Here is a 21626-nt window from a genome sequence, read left to right as displayed (position 1 = left end):
TTTAATTGTTTACATAAACTTAAAATTTCTTCAGAATGGGGTAATTTTTGTCCTCTACATTTAAGCACGGGTGGCTCTTTCAGCATTCTTTTTTTGTTTATTTTGTTAGCAAAATAAAATTAAATTACCTTATGTGTTTTCTTGTATGTGTTGTAGGACTTGGAAGAATTATAACCGCAGAGAACTATACTTTTATACCAGTTTTGTCCCATATCTGGTTGTACAATTCCTTTATCTAAAACCCTTCTGGTTTCCTTTCACATTTGTTGTGCAGGTCTACGTTTCACCTACTGGCTCCTTCTCAGGATGCTGATTGAAACATTTCAAATAATCTTAGAAGTTTCATGACGATAATTTGCATGAGGCTTGCATGAATGTTTTTAGTCTTCATTAATCAGTGCCTGAAACTCAAATATTTATTTATATGACAGCACTCTTGCCTTTACCTTTGCACCCTTTTCCATTCTGGATTTTAAAGGCCAGCGTAAGCACCCAGAAGCTGCCCAGGCAGCCATTAATAGAAATGTTCCCTCTTGTCTGGGAACGGCAACCAGCAATCTCAAACCTTAAAAACCTTAAGACATTCTTGTGCGTAATTTTTAAGTTTCCAATGATTTATTAGCAGTAACAGCAGATGAAACTAGAACCGACCTCTGACGTGGTTTGCAGGAGGTAGCTGAGTAGCTGTGTGGTAGTCACAACGTCTGTAGGTTTGGGCCAGCCGGGAGCTAAGGGCTGCAGACAAACTATTAGCAGAGAGGTCTGATGCAGGGCTCGGATGGGGGCTGGCTGGGGCAGCTGGGGCAGGTTTTTATAAACTGATTAACCCAGGCCCACCATCACCCTGCGTAACGCCTTCCACTGTAACACCCGAAGCCCCGCTCCCGGGGCGGAGGAGGAGGGCGGTGCGCTCCGTAACCCCGCGATTTAACCACACCGCCACCACCTGACAGGCCCAGGGCCGCCCTCTTGCCGCGCCCCGCCCGGCTCCGGGCCCGGCCATGCGGCTGCCGCCCGCCGCGGCCCGGCTGCTGCCAGCACCGCTCCCCGCCGGGGCCGGCCTGTGGCCGCGGCGAGGGGCCGCCCGGCCGTCGGAGCAGGTGAGGCACCGGGCAAGCAGCAGGGGCAGCGGGCATCTGGCAGCGCCCGGCCCCTTCCTGGGCGGCCTTCCGCGGCCCCCCCGGGCCGGGCCGGGCTTGGGAGGCGGCTCCCGCAGCGCTGCTGTCCCCGCCTGCCCGCCGGGGGGCGGGCGCCATGAAGGGCTGCGGGGAGAGCAGACAGCGGATAATAGAGCCAGGGGCTGCCTTGGGCGTTTGTGCCGTCCCTTTGCTGCCCTGTTCCTTCTGCGAAGGCTGCCCGTGGTTAGGTGTACCCCTTTCTTCCTCGCTAGCGTCTGTTGGGGAGGGCTTTTGGGAGTCTGAGTTTTCTGATGAGGGGTGAGCCGTGGACGGCATGTCTGGAAACCAGCAATAACGATGGTACGGGCTCGCAGCAGGGAGGTGCTGTATGTCCCTAAACACGGAACTCCCGCAAAATGGAGGGTTTGCATTTGGAGTTGTTCTGAGCTGCACAAGTTTATGTAGAAACCACAAGCTCTAACACACACATACACCCTTGTCAAGTGAAACAGAAAAGAATCGTTTGGAGCTCTCCTTCTGAATAGTACAAGTTTGTTCAGGAAACACAAGTTCTTCCTACCTTTCCTTGTCAAATGAAACATAATTTTTTATGGGTTGAAAAAAAAAATAAAGTGTAGCTAAAGTAATTTTTTTTCTTATTCCTTATCTTACTTCTTGCAGTATTTTCTAACTATATTCTAGCTGACTCGCACAGTGATTCAGGTGAATTTCTTTCTTTTAGTTAAGCACTTTGATACAACTTGGCAGAGGTGATCGTGGTTCTAAGGAACAATCTCCATAATCATGCATTGCTTATTTTGCTCCTGATGTATCACAGCCCCAGGACCCGCTGTGTTATCTCAGTTGATGTGGAGACAGTGTTATCATCAAGCTTTGATTGACCTCCTCACACATAGGGAACAAGAGAGTACACTAGCTTAACTTCATTCTCTAAAATCTGTAAGGTTTTGATTGCATGTGTGATGTGACCTTCATATCAGAGCATCTGAATATCAGTGAGAAATTGGTTTGAGCTGGAAAAATGTTCTTTTAGTAGTTCTTGTGATAACTTTTTTTCTTTTTTTAACTTTTCTATTCCTTTCTCTGAAGGTGGAAAATAAAACAAAAGGGAAACTTCAAAAGCAAATTTGTCAAGTTGTTCTGGATCATTTTGAGAAGCAGTACACAGCGGAACTGGGAGATAAGTGGACCAGTGTCAGGTCTGTTGTTTTGGGGAAATGGGGGAGGGAGGAGAGAGGTTCTGTTAGTTTTTAAGTGCTTCATAAAATAACTTCAAAAAGTGTCATAGGCTGTGGCAGCTGTTTCAGTTTATTTGCAGTTTAGAACTATAATAAAAGTGTGGAATAACCGAAGACTAAGATTTGATATTTTTTTTTTTCCTTGATAAAAAGGAAATAGGTTTCTTTATATGGTGATTAAGTTTCTGTTTGCCTACATGTGTATACACTGTAAGGACACTGCCATCTTCTGTGTTTCAGTTTGCTGTTTTGTAAAAGCATGGTCCAAAGTAACCCTTCATACCCAACAGATGCTGTTAGTATTTTTTTCTCTATAGCTTTTTAGTAGAGACTGGAGAAGAAATTGACTGCTGTCTGTTTACGTGTACAGAAAAACGATATCAGTTAATTTGGGTCTTGATCACACAGTAGCTAAAGAACTAGCGCTGAGAGAAGACATCTCTCCTCTGCTAGGTGGTGCTTGTCAGTCATAGGAAAGCCAGCAGAAGAGCCCTTCTGGAGAAGTTCATTGCTTAGTTTACATACTTTCCAGCAGGAATGTGAACAAAAGCAGTTGATTTCAAGCTGAAGTGCATGAGGAATGCTGATGTGATCTGTGCCACATTACTTTGAACGGAAAAGCATCTCACGTCATCAGAATCTTAGTAACCATGTGATTACTGAGTACCCTCTTGAAATGTGTAAATAAAATTTAGAAAGAAGTTTTAAGCGTAGATACATAACGTTAGTTTAACTGAATCAACTTAGAAACTCCTAGGTTGGATCAATGCATATTTCTCTTTTAGTCAACAAATATTACTGAGGAGTATTTTATAGTGCTGAAGGAAAAAATACCGAGAAGAATTCAAGTAGAAAATGATGAAAATCCTTGAAGAAAAGTCTGAGAAAGCAAACGGAAATACAAGCAGGCATATTCCTAGATGTAAACGCTGCTTTTTGGTTACTTTCAAGGAACGTTTATTGGTGTATGTTTTTCTAGCCCAATGATTGTAGAATGTAAATGGAAATTTAGCAAAGAACACTTGTAAAGACTACGTTTTATAGATGTATCGGTGTGTGTGTGTATATATGTGTGTATACATAGATATATGTATAGATGTGTATATATATATATACACACATGTGTATGTATGTATAGATGTACATTTTACAGTGGCGGCTGGAACGACCACTGCAAAACCACTGTGATTTCTGGTAGCTAATTTTGCAGTCATTCTTTGCCCCAGGGAAGTTCCTTATAGTCAGAAAAAGCATTGTGCTTCATATTGGAAAGTTAATTTTATTTGTCAAGTTATTAAATAGCTTTTCCTTTTTCCAATCTAGAGATGTACTCACATGCCCGTCGTGCTGGCAGTATGCCATCCTGCTTAACAAATTCAGCCAGTCCACTGAACTGGAGAATACGTTGCGTGTGAAGGGATATCATCTTGCCTTTCGAGGAACTTTGCCTTATCTTCCAAGATCATTGAAGTGTTACATCAGTAGAACTCCTAGGAGATTCCCTGCGCAAAAACACCAAACTGGTAAACTGAAAGAATATTATCTGCTGAATGCTGCTTCAGTGTTACCAGTGCTGGCATTAGAGGTGAAGGATGGGGAAGACGTTTTGGATCTCTGTGCTGCACCAGGGGGTAAATCAGTAACTATCCTACAGTGTGCCTATCCAGGTACTGTATTGAGGTGCTGTTAGTTGATTCCTCACTGTGTTCCTGGGCTATTTTAGTTGTGTCTGTATTCTGTACAGATTTGGATTGGGGGTGGGAAGAAAAAAATATATATATTCTAATTAGTTCTGTGCCTTTTAGTAGGATTTTTATTAGGTTTGTTTACCTACAAGAGCATGAAAATTGCATTAGTTATTTAAATATGTTACTGCATACTGACAGACAAAAGTGTAGTAGCTTTATGTTTTACTTCACTGATTTTCTTATTGTTACTTCTGAAGAAGCTAATTTAACTCCTTTGTGGATTTGTTGGCCCAGGAAGTTAAGTAATTTGCAATCCTTGAATATTTGTACCTTTTTTCTTTTACTCTGCTACCTGCCTGGCCAGTGCTATGCAAATAGTATAAGTAAATCTAAGTGTACCAATATCAAATGGAATATAAATTAAAAGTGCTAGATCTAGGCAGGGGGGAAGAGCTTATGATGAGGAATTGGTCTAAATCAGCATTTTAAAAGTTCTGTGTCTTGATCTACCTGGATTTAGCAGAATAAAGCACCAAGATAATCACAGCATGTTAGAAGGCAACAGTAAACATCTGTTCCCAAGTTTATATGTTAAGTTGAGCAGAAATTGTCTCAAAATGTTTATAGCACCTTAGGTTCTTAAGGATGAGAATATTAATTGTAGCCACCTGTAAATGTTGATTACAGCTTGTTCTCACTCCCTCTTCTAGAGGAACCAGGTGCTGCCAATGAAGTGAATTGAATGACTTGCCCTTTCAAAAGGTTTGGGGAAAAATAAAATTAAAAATAAAAATAAAACCTTTTATCCCACATCTTCTTCTGAAGATATTAGTTTGTTGCTGAGAAAGTAAGGTGCAAGAAAGTTGATTCTGACTATATCTCAGTGAATGCTAAAGTATTTCCTATTATGTATGGCAGACAAAAGGTATGGGACAAGCCACAGGTGGGTGTCCAGAGACTCAAAAAGAGAAACTTTTTGAAAATAGTAAACAGGAATTAAGAGGAAAGTGCATTGCTGGCCTGGGTTGAGTTACAAGCAACAGTTTCTTCAGAAGAGATAACTACTCAGGCGTTGTTTTAAGTGCAACAACAGGCTTTTGTTAAAACACAGCTTAAATTTCAACTCAGTCAGGAATTGGACTGCTCAGTATAGGGTGCAGAAAGCTGAGGCTTTATTTAGTTAAAAGGCAATTAACCTGTAAGAGACGTACTTCATACAGTGGTAGAAGGAACATAGAAAAATACTCAGCAGTGATTTGGGATGTGGCTTATGTTTAAAGTTGGTTTTACTGTGGAAGTGTATTGCTACCATAAGTATTTGCTAGTAAATATTTATGGATTGCTCTGAAGGAACATGTTGAAATTTACTAGGGTTTATAAAAATCTAGCAGTGTCATAAAATGTGTAATAGCATAAAAACATAGGGTGTAAAGTCTATGGCTGTCATAGGAAAAAAAAACAATTTCTGAATTTGTTACTCTTTGTATTCACAGAAAATACAGAGGACTGATTTTAGGGTGTTTACTTCATTTTTTAATTTTTTAAGGTCAATTTCACTATTTACTTCATTTTTTAATTTTTTAAGGTCAATTTCACTGTAACGAGTATGATGATTTGAGATCAAGATGGTTGAAACAGACAATGGAATCCTTCATCCCGGATCCATTGGTTAACTTAATAACTGTCTCTAAACAAGACGGTAGACAGATTGGAGATTTTAAACCTGAATCGTATGACAAGGTAACATTATTATTATTAGTAAATGATATTTCTTCCTTCTGATTCTTTTCCCATGCTGCTTTATTTTTCATGTTTTTCCAGACTCCAAAAAAATATTTCGCTTATCAAGGGGAACCAAGGTCATATACACGATTTTTAAGGCCTCAGGAATCACTTTATGAAGCTTATTGTGCATTTGTTCACATGTTAGATGATGTTACCCATTTAGTTTTGGTAATGAATTCTGAAGACCTTGTAGCTTCCATGCATGATGTGTACTTAAGAACAGGGGATCAAGTGAGAAAGCTCTGTTCTCCAGGTAGAGGGTAGTTTTGAGGCATTTTTTTTTTCTTCTTCCTCCTTGATGACTCCTTATAAGCATCTCAAAATAGTAATTAGATCGTTTCTTCTCCTAAAATGGAAAATAAAAATGGCGTTCCAGCTGCTTGCAAAAATCAGTTGAGTGGATTTTGGTACAGATAATCACTTTCTGAAAACTGTATTGTGAATTGTCTTATTTGCTCCTATTTGCTGTACAGGTACTGGTTGATGCTCCTTGTTCAAATGACAGAAGCTGGTTATTCTCTTCTGATACTCAGCAAGCTAAGCTTAGGCTAATACAAAGAAAAGAATTATCTTCTCTACAATTCCAGCTGCTAAGGTGAGAAGTGCAAAGAAAAGCTATTAAAGGAGCTTTTTGTAGTTAATGAAAATGTGTTGGGGGTGTGGGGTGTGGACAAGATTTGTCATATTTAATATCCGAACCTAGGTTTCACCACATGAAAAAAATTCAAGAATATGTTGTTGCAATTGCTGTTCAAATTAAAAAAAAAAAAGTGAATATGGAAATTTGCATGGTATAACATAAATGGTGAGGTCTAGATCCTCTACTAATGCACTGTTGTACAGTCCCATTAATTCACTTATTAACATTTATGTCCATTTACAGGTGATTCAGAGCAGTCTGGTACCATAGCGAAATGTTTTTGGTTGACATAGCTAAAATGATTTCAGAACTACTCAGTCGAAGCAAAAACATGCATAGAATGTTTAATGTTGTGGGGTTTTTTTGTTTGTTTGTTTGTTTTTTTTTTTTTTTTAATCTGTGAAAGTGGTCTATAAACATGCCAAGCTGGGTACTCATTCCCCAACACATTTTTTGTTGTTCTGTCGCAGAATTATCTGTTACGGGTTTTTACAGCCTACATGATAACCAAACTGTCAGTCAACACTGGTTACCAACCATCATATAGTTCATTAGTTAATGCTGCTTCAGAATTTGTTTCTTGCACTGTTTTTATGAAAAGTTTGAGTCTACTGTGGCACATTCTTAACTGTTGCTTGAATTTAATATCCACTTAACTACTTATGGCACACATACTGTTCATCGTAACTGATAGGGTGAAAAAAAAAAGTAAAAGAATGTTGGTTTGGGGCAAGTTGGAGAGGACTGTGTGGTTTTAAGGAACATCCATCCAATAATCCAAATCAAGGTTGTCCTGTATTACACTTTCTAATGATACCAGCCATAGGCTAGCTAGCATTTGTGAAGACTTTGAAAATCCTTTTTCCCCAATGAGAAAAACTCTAATGTGACTTCCCAATAATACCTTTTAGACCTGAGTGTTTTTAACTAAGTAACAATCATGCCTGAAGTCCATCTGTCAAAGCAAATTGAGGGAAAAATAACATACTACGAAACAACAAAAAAAAAGTTTTTATGGAAAGTTCCAATTTACAGCAGTTCCAGATAGTTCTGCATGAGTTCCAGTTGAAAAAGACCTAACAGAACAGTATGATTTATAGCAGAAATATGAGTATCTTATTGCAGTAATGCATCATGTCACCCATTTCCTTTGAAGAAATCAATCACATTTAAAACACTGACCTGTTCCGGTTTTCTCTTTTCAATATTTGACATATAAAATCCAATTTGTGGGCCCCAACCAAAAGAAAGCATATATCATGCAGTGAAATTTTGGGAATTTGCATAAATCTCTTCAGATTGTAATCCTGAAGTGGAGAACTCATGACAGCAGGAATCTTGTTTTTAAAAAAGGAGATGCTCCTGTCAGCCCAAATCAGATTTAATTGAGTTATTCCTAAGTCAAGAAGAGAACTTTGCTTCTGTTGAAAGTACACTTTACTATAGCAACAGCAAGCAGAATTGGATTTGTAAGGACAGAACACTTTTTACATGTAAGTTGAAGTAAAAGGATTGTAATTTCTGTTTTGTTGTTCAACATACATCTGAGTAGTTCTATAGATTGAACAATCTATTGTTACATGCACTGGATTTTTATTTATTTATTGTCTTGTAAAAGATTTTAGAGCACATAAAATACATGGTTAGATTCAAGATGTAGATATTACAACCTTTATTCAGTAAAATATTTGGTGTACACTTGGTAAATGCTATAGATGTCCAGAGGATTTTTATTGTTCCTTCCATCTGATCATTTTAAAATGGATTCCCAAATATCAGTGACATGTCAGATTTGGTGTGAAAGGGAAAAAAGAAATCATAAAATGAGACCAGGAAAGGTTAAATGATTCTTGCAAGTGCATTAGAAGTTTGCAGAACTAAAATTGTAGAATGCTACCCTATTCAAGTCTTTATTTTATGGTTAGGGTGCATAATCATAAGTCAAAAATTGACACTGAATTCTGTCTCTGATACCTTCCATTAATATTCAGGAAGGTTGAAACTACACTAATTCTGCTGTACTCCACCTTGTTTGAATCAGTTCGTGCAGCACTAGCTCTGGCTTACCTATTCAGGTTACCTGCTGTTTTATGCTCAGGGATTTTTCTCACCTCAGTTGTTGTATCTGTAGAACAAAAATAAGTACAAAGCTGGATCCCTGCAATTTTGCTGGGAGTAGTGAAAGAAATGCTTTGTGATTTGAAGATGAAATATAAGGGCCAAGCAGTACTTCAGTTTAGCAATAGTAGTGAAGTATAAGGAAGAGAATAGAAGAAGGAACCCACAAATGAGAATTCTGAAATGCGAGAGAATTATGAATTGCCACTTCTATGAAGTGACTTTTGGCACAAAATTTGGGATTCTTTAAATTATGGAAGTGCTTCACTTGTCATCTTTTTCTGGGTTTTGTCATCTTGTGGGTTCTTTTTTTGATTTTTTTTTTTTTTTAAGCAGATGAGCCTGTGGGAGTAGGGGAAGCTGGGGAAATCAGAGAGGAACTGAGGGAAGAAAAAGTATTGTTGCATTATGATATATACTACAAGTACTTGGAGGCTTCTGAGAATGAAGATCTGAAAGAAACTTTGATGGAATGATCTTCCTATGTCAGTCTGAATCAAGTTTGCAATCTAAATGAACAGCATAAAAGCTGAAGAGCAAATTTTATAAGCAGCGAGGGTACTACTGATTTAAAGGAAATTGAGATTGTAATGATTGTTAATATCAAAACCAAAGCATCCCTGCAGAGTGCTATAATCCGAGAACACACTGCAAATCTAGTTATTATTTGGGGTGTTCATGCAGAAAACAAATTGCAAAATAAGTAAGGAAAGTTCATTTCCTGACACTGAATGCTAGTGCAAAAGGCAGTGATTCCCACATGTGAATTTACCATTGTTATCAATTCTTAGATGGAAGTTAAACCTGGGGTTAAGGTCGAGTGCATAATAACTTAATGGTGAAACTGCTACAGATGTTGTAATTATTCCTAGACCAGTAATTGCAGCTGAAAGAAACGGTGCTAGGATTCAGCTGAAAATAAATCCAAACAGGATACAAATTGGAAAATGCAGAAAAGGCGTTTAGTCTACTGTAATTCTTCTGTACACAACATCTCACAGTAATTAAATGGCTCTAGTTGGTGTTTAATAGAGTTCTGGTCCAGAGGAGCTCAAACCAACTTTAAAAGATACATTGTGGTTGACTTTTTCTGTTTTCAACTCTTTTTCTCCTTAGTAGTTAACTAGAAGGGAGATTGTGCGTGCTTGTCTTGTGTATTCAAAACCAGCAGGTTTGAGGGAATTCTGAGTACGCGAGAGGTCTGAAGGGTCTTGAATGTTCTGCCCTTTTGATTACTGGTGCCAAATTAGCCATACAAAATGCTCATTTTTCTCGTTGATCTTTAGAGTTTTACGGATTCTCCTTTTTCAGAACTCAGAATGAAGCACTAAATTTGGGTTGAGAAAGCAGGAAAACACTTTATTCTCCCTAGTTAATGAAATGCTTCAATCCCTGTTTGTCATTACAAACACTATGATTTTTAAGGAACTGTGACTAATTCTCTGCAACATAATGCATCTCCTGTTACAAACCTTATGCAACTGGAATGCAATAGTGAGATAAAAGGAATGTTTCCCTCTAAACAAAGACCTTTTTTTTTTTTTTCTTTGGATGCCAGTCATAACATGGTATTTGAAGTTGCTGATCTTTTCCAAGAAAAGGTTACCAGAAGTTGTGAGATGTTTTTGTTTGCTTGCTTGCTTTATTATTTCCTGCTGAATAGTTTAGGAAGTGGGAGGGTTGCACACTTGGTTTTACTCAGAAGGAAAAAAAAAGAAAGCCTACACCTAAATATTCTCTACTTATTTTTCTGAATGAAAGGGACCATAATTAATGTCAAATGTAAGTAACCAGGTATTGTGCAAACGGTTTCGTCAAGCTTCCAATCTGTGTTTGCCTTGCTGCTGCAGTCCCAGGCTCCACTGGAGCAGAGACTGCTGATCGTGCAGCCAGTTTGTACAGTGGTTTACCAATCTACACACGTGGAAAGTCAAGTGAGATTGACATTTTCCCTTAAGTCATCAGATAGAATTGGCAACCCAAGTCTCTAAAGGCTAACCTACATACCAGCAGACTAGCCTTATTTTCTCATGCTCAGACCTTCGCAAATTTGTCTTACTTAGAAAAAAAATATTAAAACTTAAGACACATGTAATAGAATTTAAGTTGCAAGTTGCTCGGTTTTCTCTGAATATGTCAAAATTAGTGACATGGCTTCATAGAATACATATGTATTTTCATCCTAGATTTTTTTTGAGAGAGCTTTTTTTTTTTGCCTAGTGTGTAGTAAAAATTGAACTACTCAAAAAATCCCAATGTTCTTTCTCTGGCATTGTGTCACTTGTGCATTTTCACTGAAATGTAGGGTTTTCCTCATGTACTTAGAAGAGGAATTACAATCCCTCTATTACACTTTTGATGTGTGTCTAAGCTGTTAATTGTTTATTTTGTTGTAAAGTGATGGTCTTTTTTTTTATGTACCATTGTGTATTGCCCAATATTGTACCAGCATATGGATACCGCCATGAGATTTCTGCTTTGATTAAGACAAGAGCCTTTATGGCACATGGGCATGTAATGATGATATTAAAAAGAATATACTCGTAATTAGCTTGTTGTTCTGTCGAAGCAGTGATTTAGTTTAGTTTGTGATTTGCTGCTGATGAAAAAAATACCAGCCATGAGTGTTCTTGGCAAAGGCAGGGAGAGCCAGTGACTTGTGCCTTGAAAAAGAAATTACTATTGTAGAAGCTGCCCGACAATAGTGTGAGTCCTTAGAAGGATGGCAAGGCTGAATGTCATCTGGTAGCAGAAATAGAGAAGAGACCCTTCAGAAACATGGCAGTCTTCTTGTATAGTGCTCAACTCCTACATCGGACCTCTGTGGGTAAAGTTATGGGGCATTTTGAAATGACCTGAGGGAATTCTGAATGGAGGTACGGGGGTGGGGAGGTGAATAAGGAAAGGGAAAGGAAAGGAAAGCCATGTCCTGTGCAGAAGGGAAGAGAAGGCACGTGGGAAAGCATGGAAAGTTGTGCTGAGGATTGCTTCTCTGCGTCGTTCTTTGGCTCGTTCTTGGACTAACAGATTTTCCATGGATTGCGTGGATGGTTCTGTCTTTCAACTTCTCCAAGATGGAAGACAGTTAATAGTTTATATAGACTGCTGACCCAAGGCTTCATACCAGGTGTGCTGTTCGGGGCAAACAGTGTTCTCTCTCTGTGCCTCCTTGCTCCTCTGGTTGGAAATGGTTAGATAGCTGCTGACTGGTCAGTGAACCTTTTTGGTCTAATTACATATACCTACATGTACAATGTTCTGTGCCGTTCCCCAAAACACTGCTGGTTATGTTGCTGGAGGTTCAAGTCATTCTTACTTCTTCCTCTCAAGGTGGTGCCACCCGACAGAAAAGAAATAGAGATGAATTAAGGGGAGAGAGCACAATGTCTGAGCTTAGGGGAAAGAGTGAGGAGTCTTAGATTCTGGTCTGGTATTCCAGGGGCTATTTATCTATTTTGCGTAAATAGCAGTTAACTAAAACACTGGAATACTCCTTGCAAACTGAATCTGAAGACTCTTACTCTTCCAAGTAAGTACCTGAGCTACCTCACTTGTGAGACACAGCCTTTTATCTTTATGCATTTAAGTAGTAAGTAATTTAGCTAGGGAATGTCTTTATTTTGGAATAGGCTCAAGTTATTTTTTAGACTCATGGTTGGTTTTGAATTTCCTCACAAAGAGTGAGTTCTGGGGCCATTGTTGTGGACCCATCTCATCTTCCATTAGAGATATTAAATAGTTTCTGATTTTAAGTTCTGCCTAGTTCCTTAAGCCTTTCGTAGTGCCCTGTGCATAACTTACACATCGAGTCCCTTGTGATAGGTTGCAAAACGAAGTTTCTGGAATTAATAAGTAAATTAACAAATAGGCTATCCAGCAGCTAGGTAGTTGCCTAGGTAGTTGGGATCACAGATTTAATTAAGACACTAAGTTTTGCTTCAATTCCACCTTCAGTCCTTCCTGTGTATATGCATGGTTAGTAAGCTGTAATGAACAACATTACTTCTAAAGCTGTGTGGCAAAGTCTGTAGTGGGCTTCAAAGGTCTTTTGTTCTCCCTTTCCTAGCTGAGATGGTTCTGCTTGGGCTGTATATGTTTATCTTTTTTTTTTTTTAAATAACAAATTGAGGTTGGGGAGAGGAGTGGGTCTCCGTAAGTGTGTAAGATAGAAGTTAATTCTGGGTTAAATAAAATGACAGAAGGGTTGAAATTTGTTTGGAATGAACTGCCTCTGGCTGCTGCAGGCTGTCCAGCTAAAACCAGCCTTGCTGTTAGTGATGCTGACTGTGTGGAAGAGAGCTGAAGCAAAATTCTTGGGCATTGCATTGTCATTTGTGGTTCTTACATCTGGGAACAGAATTAAGCTGACTTGTTGCCCTTAAAGGGTCACAGCAGTTCTGGTGTTGCAAGGGATATCCTATATATCTGTGCTAACAGGATGATTATTCCGGGACTCACCATGCACTGGAGAAGAAAGCTTAATAATGTTAAACTGAAGGTCCAGTCTTTTTGTGAGAAGAATTTAAAATTATTTGCCGTAGAAAATTTCTCCTGTACACCTTTGTAACCACTCATTGCAAATTATTAAAAGTGGGTATTTTGACACGGGAGGGACTTCCTTATGAATTTGGCTTTATATGGGGAAAAAACAAAGCAAAACCTTCAATATGCAGTCCATGTTACAATGATGCATCTGGACTCTTGTAAGAGCAAGAAGGAAATAAATGATATCTTTTGTCAATAAAAAGAATAGAACTGAGGATAAAAGCAAAGGTATCTTGAGATGCTCTACTTCTTGAAAAGCTTGTAAAAGCAGGTGTTATTCTGATCAGACATTATCTCACACACTGAGCAGAAATATATCCCAGTTGCCAAAAGATGGCAGTATTGAAGTGTTGTATTACTTTTAAATTACCCTAAAATGTATGTAATCTTTTTACTTTAATACTGGAAAAGGTTAAATGAGTAATGTAATTAATGCTGACACTTCCAATGGCACAAAATGTATACCCAAGCATAGGAGGAGTGGGCTGGACGTACAGGTGCTAGCTGTAGTTTGAAATGCACGTTTATTGTCTGCCTGTTTTTAAAAGGATGTTTGAGATGCCAAGACTTTTAGAACAACTGAAATGTCAGTCTATCATGTTTAATTTTCTTTAAGTGTGAAAAATCTTTTGGGGTTTTGTCTAACTACGTTTTAGTTGCACATAGAAGTGCTTTGCTTTAAGAGGTGTATGGCTCTAGAGTGGTCTTTTTTTTTTTCTGTGAGATATTAAATAATCATACTGCTCTGTTTTCCCTAACTCACTGTGTTTTATCCATTCTTAGACTTTAAAGTAAGTCTTATGAAGTAAACTAAATAAAAGTTTTTTAAAATAGTATATTCCTTTCCAAAAAAATCTTATCCAGTACTCCTGTAATATGAAGGGTTAGAAGAGACCAGTGCATCTTTTCTACCTCTGACTTCCATAGCTCAGTACGTGCTTTTGAACTAAATAGACATCCTGCAAAAATCTAAAATGAAGTAAAATATTTTTTTTTAGTAAAAAAAAAAAATAATTTAGAATGAGGAGAAGAGCAATCTGTATGTCTTTAACTGTCTTAAAGTACTTCCTGAATGGGCTGGATACCAACCACCCTCATGTTTGGATTGCAATTGTGCTTTAGGCTTATGTGCTGGAAAGATTTAAGCATGGATTCAGTTACTGTGAAGTGATAATGTCAGTAGGTCAAAGCAGATATCGAGAAGCATCAAGCACATTTCTAGAGAATGATGTGCTAGTTAATATCAGTCTATCCTGCAGCTTTCCAGCTGCTGTAATTGCAAGTTACTAATGATTTGAAAATACCATTACATTTGGGACTATTTGATATCACAGTGACCCTCCTAAATTGTGTTACGCTGTTATCTCCTAAAGTTACATTCAGTACCTCAGAAAACGTTGTGGTTTTTTGTTTGTTTGTTTAGCATGTATATTTCTTTGTAACAAACATGCATTAGTGCTTGCAGTTCTATCATGTAATTATTTCATTGTGCATACTGTTTTATATTATTTCCTGGCAGAGCTAAACTTGGAGGTCTTGTATTCAGGCCTTGCATGGTGAAAAGGACGTGTTAATGGATGGTCTTGCATTTTACCAATTTTAGTCTTTTTTGTTCTGCCATGACTATCTTAGAGGTATAATTGGTATAATATGACAATATGCAACACAAGCTGAGTTATGCATGCCACATGCTGACAGTGGTGCTTCTTCTTCAGGGTCTTGATTGCAAGTGCTAAGGGTTTGTCACATTAGTAAAACAAAATTGAATGTATGGAAAAGTGGACATACTGTGAACTCCAGGAAAATTTCCCTGTGCTTTTAGTATATGTTCTCATTTTTCTCCATGGGAAGCTTGAAACTTTGCAATATTAGTGCCTGTAACATGTGAAATTCAGTATGGCAAATATATATACTTAGATTTAAAATTATGAAATTAATTATAACTAGATTTATATTTAAACTGAAGTTTTACTGCTTTAATAAATACAATGGAGGACATCTGTACCACTAAGAGAAAAATAACTCCAAATTAATAACCTTCAATATATTTTATCTTTAAGCTACACATTTTAATAAAAGAAAGGTGAAAAATATTACAGTGTCTTCTGCACTAGCATCCTTTTTAATCATTCTAGATTTGAAGCTTATTTTCAGAAGCTATGAAGTGCCTTATAACAAGCATGAGATTCCTTACTTAAAGCTCAACTCTTAGCTGAAGCATTTGGAGGTAATGCCTAATGTAAGAGGAATCATACATGCTCAGATTGTATGGTCACAGCAGTGGTGGTGGGTTCTGCTAGATGTCAGTAAATTAAGCTCCAGTTCTGACATACTCCTTGAATGAGCTTGTTCCCCTCCGTTGATTACAGAAGATGACTAGTTTCTGAAATTTATTTGTACAAACTTTTAAGAATGAATTCTCCCTCATGCCGATGACGAGGGGATCAGATCACCTGAACCTGCTTATCCAGCGCGGTATCACCCTGTGACTTTGAGCCCAACACTTCTTCACTTTGCATTTTGCAGCTCTGTGCTGAAGGTTTTTCAAAAGCCGAGCACAGCTTAATTGGGGATGGCGGTCGGTTGACATTGAACACAGCCACGGAAACAACTGTTGCTGAACTTGACAAGATGGATAGATACATTGATTAACCTTGCAGTGTAAAGTAATCCCTCTTAGGTTTTTCAATTTGACTTAAGTTCAGAGTAAAGATAACTTCTCATTCTCCAGGCTTTTTGGGTCATGGGCTAGTGAAAATTCCCAAACTAAGGAGGCTTATGGTTAATTAGGGTTTTTTTTTGTTGTGAGATTTTTCAGGATTTTGTTCAGAAGACTGTGTTGCTCCTTCCTCTGAATCAGTGCACCAGAGATTCAGTTGCAGGAGCACAGTGCCTTTGAAAGTACTGTCTTGAATGGTTTTTACTTTATATATGGTAAGAGAAAGACACTTAGCAAGCGTCTGTGCTTTTCACTTGAGCTACATCTACTTTTTTGGTATTTACCTTTTACCTTTTCCGCAGTAAAAATATTTTCTCACTTGTATATATTCTCATAGTCTTTGCATTATAAGAAAACAGTTGTCTTTATCAACTCTTCGAGTGAAGTTATCAGGGGTACTAAAAGAATATCTTGATTGTTGTGCAAAAAAAAATATTCAAATTTCAGCTAGTTGCCCTTTGATGACTTGGCATTCCTATATAGTTGGAAAAGGTGTAAAGAGAGGAAATTCTATAAAAATGAGAAGATTAGGTTGTTTCTTAGAATACTGTGAAGATTAGCTCCACTTTGAGCTAGTCTTAGAAACTTTAGCTCTGTTTTCTTTGAGTTCGCATAGTTGTTTGCTTTATAAATTTTCTATTACACTGGGGGATAAAAAGCTTTTATGATTTCCAGAACTGGTATGAGGCTAAGGAGGCTTGATCAGTGTGTGGTTCTCTTGCTGGTTTGTTCATCTTCGGAACGAGAAGATTGTATTTGCCTCTTCGACTTTTTCTTTTATTTATGTATTTAGTTTTGGGTTATGCTTAAACACAGCGGACTCTTCAGGAATGGTGTCACAATGTTTCAGTACGGTACTTAGGTACCCTAGCATAAGTGAAGCCTTCAGATACTGCTGTAACACAAGTAAACAAGTTATACCTTCTTTAAAAAAATTAATCCAACTTGCGTCAATAGTTTTTCTTTTCCTTTCTTGTAGTAGCAGAAACAACTCTGCCTGTGGCAAAACCCCACATCTCAGTGGCCTCTTAAGTCTTGGTTATAACGTTCCATACATATATATATGTGTGTGTGTGTGTGTATGTATATATATATGTGTGTATATATATATGTTTTTTTTTCTTACATGCAAAATTCAGGTATATAATCTACTTGGTATGAATGAGGAACTGCTTACTCGTGAACTGCATTCCCAACTTTTATCAGTGCTTGCATTTGTCAAAGTAATGGATGTGTTGGCATGCTTTGGGACACTGACTGTGACACTTAATGATCTTTGTATTGTTTTGTTCACATGTTTAAAAGTACAAAGTTTCCATTGTGCCCTACCATTTCTCACTAGCAAATACAAGCAAGTGACACTTGCACTGGGCTATTCCCTCCCAGCATACAGTGCAGTGGCATTGAGCGTTAGCCCAGAATTCCTGAGATGCTTTACTGCAAAACTTCTCTAAATTATAAAATGGTGCTAAAAATTGAGCCGTAACAAAATGATTTTGGAAAGATAGGTGTCAAATGCTGGTGTGAAAGCAAACAGGCAGTCAACACAAAACATTTAGAAACCGCTTTTGTCTGCCATAAGACAGAATGGAATGTTACTTAACTTACTGAATTTCTTGCAAATATTTTGTCAGACTTGCACGCTGTAGCTTCCTACTGTGCTTTACAATAGCTATCTTCCGTATATCTGGGCCCATTTTGGTTGCCAGACAGAAGCAGCATAAACCCGCCCCTTTTAAATGGACAGCTGTCACCAGGGAAGAGCTGCACTGTTGGGATGACACCCGCTCTGTTTTACTGTCTCAAGGTGAAGTTGTAAATGTCATCTGTATCAACCAGCGTCTCAAATATTCTTAAACGCTTTCACAGACTCTCAAAAACCTACTTGAAGTCTGAGATAAGCTTCCTATTTTGTGATAGCTTTAGCTAATTTTGGAAGTCCATTAGACCCAGTTAAATTGAAAATATTCAGACCTCCAAAGTCCTTTGTAACCTGTTCTTTACCTTTAACAGGCTGAACTTGAACTGCTCTATCGCTTATGCGAAATGTGCTAGCCATCTGCTCACTCCATCTTTTTATTGATCTGATACAACAAAGGCATTAAACACTGATTTTTTAACATCATCTGTTAAGAGAGATCTGTTGCCTTATGCTAAGTAAAACTGGAGTAGTGTAGACACCAGTAAATTATGTATTTGGCTTGTTGATTAACCTAGCCAAGACCAATAGAAGAAATGAGCAAGATTTGCATACTCTCCCCAGGGAAAGAGATTGGGTGTAACAGAGGAGTTTTCACCTGGGAAGGTGAACAGAGTTGTATTATCTCTGTAGGAAACACCCATTTGTCCTAGTGTTTCCTTATTATTTTGGACAGGACTTTCAGATTTGCTTTGATCCTGCTTGTGATAAGGCTCTCCTTTATTGATTCTTTTCTTGAAAAGGCACAATTCTGTCATAAAGGACTTGCTTTTTCCCTTTTTTTTCCCCTTTGCTTTCTCAGCTGTTTTCATTCTGATATCACGCTTAGCAGCTCCTCAGCTTGTCTCTGGAGGAACTGCTGTTTCAATAGCATTGCATTTATTCATCTGGGCTTGGAACCAGGCTCACTGCTTTTTGGGTCTGCTCACCTGATTCAGGAGCTGGGGTTTTTCTTTTCCATGTAGTAGGGCTGGGGGGGGGGGATATGTGTAGTGGGTGTGGGGTTTTGGGGTTTTCTTTTTGGTCAGTACAGTGGTCTAAATAATATCTACCCATCTGTGATTTGAAGAATACTCTTCTGTGATCCAAGTTTTTTTTTTTTTTAACTCTTTTAATTTGCTAGAAGTGAATATGGATTGCTTATTTCCTTACTTCCTTACTCTCACAGGCTATATTTTCTCTCTCTGGAAAGGACCTTGGGGATCTGCTTTAATGGAAAGTAAACAGTCTGTTTAAACTCAGTTTCAGTGGGAAAGTAAAAACAAAAAAACAAAACCTACCTCTCTTCTGTCCGCCAGTAGTCAAGTAGTTTTGAAGCTTTCAAGGAAACCTGAAATCTTAAACCACTTTTTTCAAAATTTGTCAACGGCTTAATAAGTGAAGCGCACATAAATAGACAATATGATGCTATAAATCATATTTCCTTAGGAAATCAGGTTGAAAAGTATTGACTCAGTGAAACCCCCAGTCCTGTTATACACTAAATAAGTTGCTGAAATTGCAAAAATGATTGTAAAATTAATTACAGCCAAGTAATTAGTCCAGGCTATTACTACAACTCTACGTTCTGCTGTTTGTTCACACAGGGAGCCAGCTGAGTATCTAACTATCTAACTAGTACTTCTGATGTGGTGTTCACCCATTTTGTATGCACAGTTGCACCATTTTCACAGTAGTGCTGTGCATATAAATGTTCCAAAGTATGTTCTGTGACTCTGAATGGATGCTGCTATCTACTTGTCATTCTCATATTTAAAAAAAAAAATACCCTTAGTTAACTGAGAATACATTAATAAATGAGAAAGCAAAAATGTGTTGCGGGTTGTTTCTTGAACTGTCAGTTATATTCTGTTAAGACTGTTCCATTATGTTATTTTTTTATATTTATACCTATTTGTAAATCTAGATGTAAAACTCTTGCACCTTTCTCCCTTCACCCCCCAGCCCCTTCTTTGAGCATGTCACTTCATATGTTGAATTATGTTTTTTTTCATTATTTGCAGGTCTGCTATTAAAGCATTGCGTCCTGGTGGATCATTGGTCTATTCTACTTGCACTCTCTCGAAGGCAGAAAACGGCGATGTAATAAATCTCATTCTAAAATCCTGCGCTAATGTAATGCCTGTAGATATAAGTGAAATGGCCAAAGCTGTTTCCCAGGAATTCACTTTTCTCTGTGATACACAACAGCATGAACTTCTGGTTCTGCCGGAGAAAGGGAAAGCCTGGGGCCCAATGTATGTAGCTAAATTAAAGAAAATATAGTCCATGTGATGCCTGTTAGTTTCATTTATAAGTGGATAAAATTATATTTATTCCTAATATACTCTGTGTATGTGAACACACGTCCAAGTCAACTGAATTTAGAGCCTTGCAGTTTTGTATGTGCTGCTCCCTAATAAAATGGAAGCTAAAAATTTAGCTTAGCTAGAAATACAGAGTGTCTTCTAACGTGGACTTGGGGACTTCTGTGAAGTCCTTTTGAAGTAAAGAAAGCTTTGTGTTATTTTCAAGGTGATGCTCTGAACGGGATTTACATTCCAGAGTAGAAGCCTGCGTGGTGTTTTTTTGCACTTTTTAAAAAATTACTTCTAATTGTTTGGTTTAAATACAGCATATTTTAAAATAAATATTTTGAATGGTGCCTCCTTCTGAAGTCTTGGAAATCCTGCATTCATTCTCAAACGCTTCTAGTAATCTGTGTTCCTGTAAGAGCTGATTTGTATGCAGAGTCTGTCACCTTAAGCTCTGACTATTCCAAGCACTGGCAAAATAGGTTTCACACTTGCTGGGTTGTTCACTGGTTAAAAACTGCCTTATGTTTACAGTTGCAAAGGTCAGCAGCTATATCAACACCAGCTTTTTTGGGTTCTGTATTTTTGAGCTTACAAAATATAATTTGAAAGAGTAAATTTTGTTTAAAGGTCCTTAAAAGAGTAGGTTTAGATGTGTTTAGTTTTGATATCAGTTTGTGGCATAATGCAGTACATACAGCAGGCTATAAAGCATATAGAACCAGAATGATTAATGATTACAATATTGGTACAGCATTCAAAGAGTTTTGTTACATAATTGCGGTCATAATGAGCAAAACGGACAATCTGAAGTGATTTATCCACCAAGTTGAGAAACGTTGTGTGAATTTGTGATGTCACATCTGTGGTGTGTAAGGAAAGAGAGTCCCAGTGTACTAATGTTGCTCTCAGGTTCCCTCAATCCTACAACACAGTACTATGGATAAATACAGCTGTATAGGCATATATATATAGGTAATAAATATATATATAGGTATATCTATTAGGTTGACTCCCTCTATTGAAGCAGAATGGAGAGTGCAAGTTTTTCAGACATGTGCCACTCATCTACCAGAAGGTGTGTATGACTGTGTACACTTAGATATTTAGTATATTTTGCATATGCATCTCTGTGTGTATATCTATTTAGTAAGGTTTTCACAATCAAAAACATGACTTACTAATGCAGGTTTGATTATTTTTTTTTCAGAATACAAAAGGGCATCAACTTGTAAATATTGGTAAATAAGCAAGTAATTATTGATCCTGCACCTCATTAACAAAGGCATAAAAAAAATCAGGCACTGACTGTGCGAGGTCTTTTATCAGAAGCTCCATGTAAGCACATTGTAAATGCAGTATTTCTACATTAGTTTCTCTAGTAATTCTGTTGGTGTAAGCTCAAAAATACTTGTTACAACTGTGACTAAACTGCCTCTTGTCTGTGGAAAAATTCAATTGACTTTTCATTGCCTTTATTCTTTGCTCACCTTGTTATACTGATGGGCCTCCACTGTATTTGTACCAGTCCTCAGTACATCCATGGTCAAGGAGCACTGAACATTTGTCCCCCCTCTGAGCATGATGTTTGCTGGGAACTTCCTGGCCATAGCATCTACAGCAGGGAGATGGCAGCGTTCAAAAGCACAGCACCTGACCTGAAGAAAATCTTAGTTGCCTAAAACCAGATGTTGATCTTAAGCAGTAGCTTTGGTTCTTCAGGCCCCTGTGACAGAGAAGAGGATGGTTTGGGCAGCTTGC

General features: G+C 38.0%; 1 protein-coding gene across 4 annotated transcripts; it reads left to right on the top strand.

Moving 5' to 3' along the window:
• Positions 1 to 682: 682 nt before the first annotated feature.
• Positions 683 to 21323, top strand: NSUN3 (NOP2/Sun RNA methyltransferase 3). 4 transcript variants are annotated; one of them, XM_048071703.2, is made up of 6 exons: positions 683 to 1100; positions 2229 to 2338; positions 3701 to 3900; positions 5651 to 5805; positions 6324 to 6445; positions 16852 to 18523. In XM_048071703.2, exons 1-6 carry the CDS (start codon positions 1002 to 1004, stop codon positions 17324 to 17326), a joined length of 1161 nt encoding a protein of 386 aa, XP_047927660.2. In that variant the 5' UTR covers positions 683 to 1001; the 3' UTR covers positions 17327 to 18523. The 4 variants fall into 4 exon arrangements, with proteins under 4 accessions (XP_047927660.2, XP_066858080.1, XP_047927658.2 ...); XM_067001979.1 differs by having other exon boundaries at positions 697 to 1100; positions 3701 to 4044; positions 16852 to 18517; XM_048071701.2 differs by lacking the exon at positions 16852 to 18523 and adding an exon at positions 19575 to 21323 and having other exon boundaries at positions 946 to 1100; positions 3701 to 4044.
• The last annotated feature ends 303 nt before the right edge of the window (positions 21324 to 21626 follow it).

The sequence above is a fragment of the Anser cygnoides genome, chromosome 1 (genome assembly GCF_040182565.1).
Source record: "Anser cygnoides isolate HZ-2024a breed goose chromosome 1, Taihu_goose_T2T_genome, whole genome shotgun sequence".
NCBI lineage: Eukaryota > Metazoa > Chordata > Aves > Anseriformes > Anatidae > Anser > Anser cygnoides.
This window is presented reverse-complemented; position numbering and strand designations above follow the sequence as displayed.